This window comes from Cariama cristata, unplaced genomic scaffold (genome assembly GCF_000690535.1).
Source record: "Cariama cristata isolate BGI_N322 unplaced genomic scaffold, ASM69053v1 scaffold2759, whole genome shotgun sequence".
Taxonomy (NCBI): domain Eukaryota; kingdom Metazoa; phylum Chordata; class Aves; order Cariamiformes; family Cariamidae; genus Cariama; species Cariama cristata.
Genome location: NW_009636198.1, coordinates 84,055 through 88,486, shown reverse-complemented (window position 1 = coordinate 88,486; position 4,432 = coordinate 84,055). Strand labels below are relative to the sequence as shown.

General features: G+C 47.6%; 1 protein-coding gene across 1 annotated transcript; it reads left to right on the top strand.

The window, feature by feature from the left end:
- The first annotated feature begins 1,271 nt into the window (after positions 1-1,271).
- Positions 1,272-1,946, top strand: LOC104167533 (claudin-8-like). The gene has a single exon (XM_009707824.1). It carries the CDS (start codon positions 1,272-1,274, stop codon positions 1,944-1,946), a length of 675 nt encoding a protein of 224 aa, XP_009706126.1.
- Positions 1,947-4,432: the final 2,486 nt, after the last annotated feature.

The window sequence follows — 4,432 nt, the reverse complement described above, 5'->3', positions numbered from 1 at the left end:
TACATGGGTAGCTCCAATAGGTCTTTATTTGGAGAGCCAATGCTTTCCATTGCACTGGACTCCATCATAGGGTATTTGCTGGGTTTGCTTTTGCACGGGAGAACAATTCGGTACACGACTTAAACCGGCATTCTGCAGACCCGATTGTGCAAACGTTTGAGCGCGTGGGTATCTCCAAAAGCCTGCCTACTCCCCTAGCGCTCGGTAGAGCAACAGAGACATATAAAGCTATATATGTGTACAGGTATTAGCAGGATTGAGGTCTTTTATTGTTCCTTCTACCTCTTAAATGGTCTTTTACAGCTTTGATTATCCTCTGCAGAACTGTTTCAGGTTGAGAGTTACTTTATCCTTTCGATTGGCTTTGTTCCTTGATCCTGTCACTGCAGCGCTCTCGGTCAAGCTGCAGAACAAAAGCACTTTTGGGAGCAGAGGCCCCGTGGCCGGGAGCGCGGCTCTGCTTTCCTCCTGGCAACTGGCCCCCCAGCCCCGGCCAGGCAGAGTCTTCGCGCTTGGCCAGGGCAGCCGCGGCAGTAGGAGCACCAGTAAGCGCACCAGCGCACACCGCAGTCTCCCCTTGCCTTAGCGCAGGCAGACCTATAGACAATAGCTAGAGGTAACAGTAGGGCTTGCTTTTTTTTAAAAATTTTTATTTTTTAAATAAGCCACTTCAGTGCAAAGCACTTTCCTCAGAAGGTAGGTTTACCCTCGGTGGCTCCTGCTGGTTTACGCACACCCGTAAGTGCACCAGTAAGTGCACCAGTAAGTACACCAGTAAGAGCACCAGTAAGCACACCAGCGCACACCGCAGTCTCCCCGCCGGGACCAGTCCCTTGCCTTAGCACAGGCAAACCTGTAGACAATAGCTAGAGGTAACAGTAGGGCTTGCTTTTTTTTTTTTAATTTTTATTTTTTAAATAAGCCACTTCAGCGCAAAGCACTTTCCTCAGAAGGTAGGTTTACCCTCGGTGGCTCCTGCTGGTTTACGCACACCCTGTCCTTTCTCTCGCTTTGGAAAGTTGTTCCACTTGATCGCTCAGTTTGCCTCTTTGAGGCAGCGGTGGCAGGGGAATTGTAAAGGCAATGAAGGCGCAGCCAAGTCCCAGGTAGTGTGTGCCAGATTTAAGCTGATTGAAAGTTGTGCAGACTGACTCTGAAACTTTCTTTGCACCGGGGACAATGACTTTTGGAAAAAGTTGCTTGGTTCTTTGCCAGCAGTGTGCGCCGGGCTGAGCTAACCTGCTGAGGCGTGCTTGCCTTGCAAAGGCAACATGGTCGGCGGTGCTTTGCAGATTGCCGGGCTGCTGCTTGGCGGCATCGGCATGATCGGGACGTTCGCTGTCACGGGCATGCCTCAGTGGAGGGTGTCTGCCTTCATCGAGAACAACATCATCGTGTTTGAGACCATTTGGGAAGGCCTGTGGATGCACTGCATCAGGCAAGCCAACATCAGGATGCAGTGCAAGGTCTACGACTCCGTGCTGGCCCTCTCGCCGGACCTGCAGGCATCCAGAGGGCTGATGTGTGCTGGGTCCGTGCTCTCGTTCCTCGCTTTCATGGTTACCGTTATTGGGATGAAGTGCACGCGGTGCGCGCAGAGCAGCTGGCAAGCCAAGGGCTATGTTATTCTGGCAGGTGGGCTCCTCTTCATCCTCTCGGGTGCTGTTGAGCTCATTCCAGTCTGCTGGGTTGCCAACACCATCATCCGTGACTTCTACAACCCCGCGGTCAACGTTGCACAGAAAAGGGAGCTTGGAGAGGCCCTCTACCTGGGCTGGGTAGCTGCCTTCTGCCTCCTTGCAGCTGGAGCCCTATTCTGCTGCTTTTGCCGCTATCGTGAGAAAAGCAGAAGCTACGGCTACTCCGCACCGACCCGCTGCCCCGCTCACAGCCGGCATTCGCACAGGGAGACTGAAAGCTCGTACTCCAAAAGTCAGTACGTCTAGCTGCCTCCTGCCTTTTCCAAGTTTTGAAGCATCCCGTCCGTCAGCTCCGGCGCAGAAGGGCGGCTGGACAGTGGCCTTTGCCCTCTGCCCGGGGACTGCTGCCCTTGGGGCTGCCTTTTTGGGCTGCCGGGCTCCCCGGGGACTGCTGCCCTTGGGGCTGCCTTTTGGGGCTGCCGCGACCCCCGCGGGCTCTGCGCTGGCTGCTGCTGCGGCGCCGACGATTTTAACGCACCGAAAGGTGAACGTTCAATATTATTTTAATAGTAACCTGGAATAACTTTTGGGTCATGGGGTTTTGCTTCGGGTTGCATTTATTGTGTAAAGCAGGAATAAAGGGCTTAAAGTTCCACTGTGGTATGAAATTCTGGCCTATTGCAAAGAAGAGGGGAGTTACGCGGCTGGTTTTTTTTTTTTTTTTTTTTTTTCCTGGCTAGGAAAGAGGGGCTAACAGTGAATAAGGACAAGATAATAATGGTTTAAAAGAAAAGCTTTCAGTAAGGGGTTGATTTGCTGTAGGTTTAATGGAAGGTTGAATGAAGAATTTATTCAGCAGAGGAAGGTAAGCTGAAACATAGACAAAATATCCCTTATTTCACAGCATAAACATAGCTCTGTTCATCCGAAATATCATCTGTTTGGTGAAAGTTAATATGTCTTTTGTAATCCATATAGGTCAAACTCATTCACACCCTTCTGTTTAGAAGCAGCAGTGCTCCCTCGCAAACTCCTCACGGCTTACAGCATTTTGAAATCTTGCACAGATCACAAACACCGTGTTGGTTACTTGCCGCAGGACTCTGTGATACAGATATTTTTAAATAAGGGTCTTTTGTACAATCAGGCTGATATTTTTGCTGAGAGTCACTCACACCAGCGTAGTTTATAGGCATAGAGAACATAAACGGTTGTAGTATTTTCTCATAATTCATATTAAAATGAGCCAAACAGTATTTTTAATAATAAGATCATGCACCCATGATAAGCAACAATGTAGAGAAACCAAGTCTACTGACAAATAGTTTCATACAAATTATTTTAATTGATGACCCAAATTAATCAATAGTGGTAATATTTTTAATAGAATTTTGTAACCAATGAATAAGGCATAACCCCAGACCCACAGAAATCAACGAAATTTTGCCTTTGACAGAACTGGGAACACAATTCAATTTGTGGTGTTTAAATGGAGAACAACATTCTTGTTCTAGAGTTTGATTGATTTAAGTATTTTATAGAAAGTTTATTATGTTCTCTACTAAATTCCTTGGACTATTACTACTTGAAAGTTCAGAAGCAAATGCTTCATTCCACAAGACGCATCTCTGAACAAGCGAGAAGTAATCAAAATCTGCTCTAGAACTCTCTTCACAGCATTTGTAAGATACATAGTAAGATGTGCTTGATGATGTAATTTTATTTTTCTTCCTTTTTTTTAAAGCAAATTATTTCTACGTATGTATATGTGTAATGTGCATGACCTTTCTATAATATAGCAGTGTGTGGCAGTATTTCCTTTGTATTCCTTCATTAATGTTCGTATGCCAGTCCAGTCTCTTTGGGGGGGGGGGGGGGGGGGGGGCGGGGCCCCTCGGGACCCCCTCACGCGGGGCTGCTGCGCCCTAGTGGAGGAGAAAACCTGTCATTAGCGGCACTTTGTGAGCATCCTGCACCGAGCTCATAGCTACAACACCGAGGTTTATAACGATGTCTGTAATGAAGTCACCTGCCTCCTTCATCCCTCCAAAAGGTGGGTACAATCTTTTCCTCAGAGAACTGCCTGTGTAGGTACCGCTGCACTGTAGCTGTCTCTGCTGTCAAGCCGCGGTGTGGCTCGTGCACTGAAGGGAGTGCATGCCTCAGTGGAAAGTGAGATAAGCGTGACATCACTGTAAACGCCCTGCGTACATCGAACGCTGCTGCTGCATCAGGTGGTATTATCTGTTCCTGGCAAAGCGCACGCTGCTGTAGTTGTACAAACAAAAGAAGATACAAGATGACTATAAGAAGACTTCCAAACTATCCACGCGACTAACAGGAACACAGGTCCGATGGATTGTGAGTGGGACCCTGAAGTTTTTGAAAAGCTCCCTTAGAGATCCTATATATGCTGCAAACAGTTCGCCTTATTGTAATGTATACATATTCCCCCTTAAGTACCTCCCATGCACATCCAGTCGTTTCCTTTAAATTGTGTCTCACCCATATACCTTATCTTCAAGAGAGCTGGAAGGAAAGTTTCCATTTTAAACAGCGCTGGCCTCCCCCAGGTTTGCGCGTTAAAGAAACCCTCAGTAGGCTGAGCAGCGGGTCCCATCTAGGGGCGTGGATCCAAGCACGAAACAACTGCCTGAAGCAATAAACTTTCAAATATTGTATCCTGTACTGTAGAATTCATTCTCGTGCTTACAGACAAGAGAAATTATTTTGGCAATAAGCAGTATTGCCTCCATAAATGAAACGAAGGGTGTCTAGCCTGCTCCCCTTTG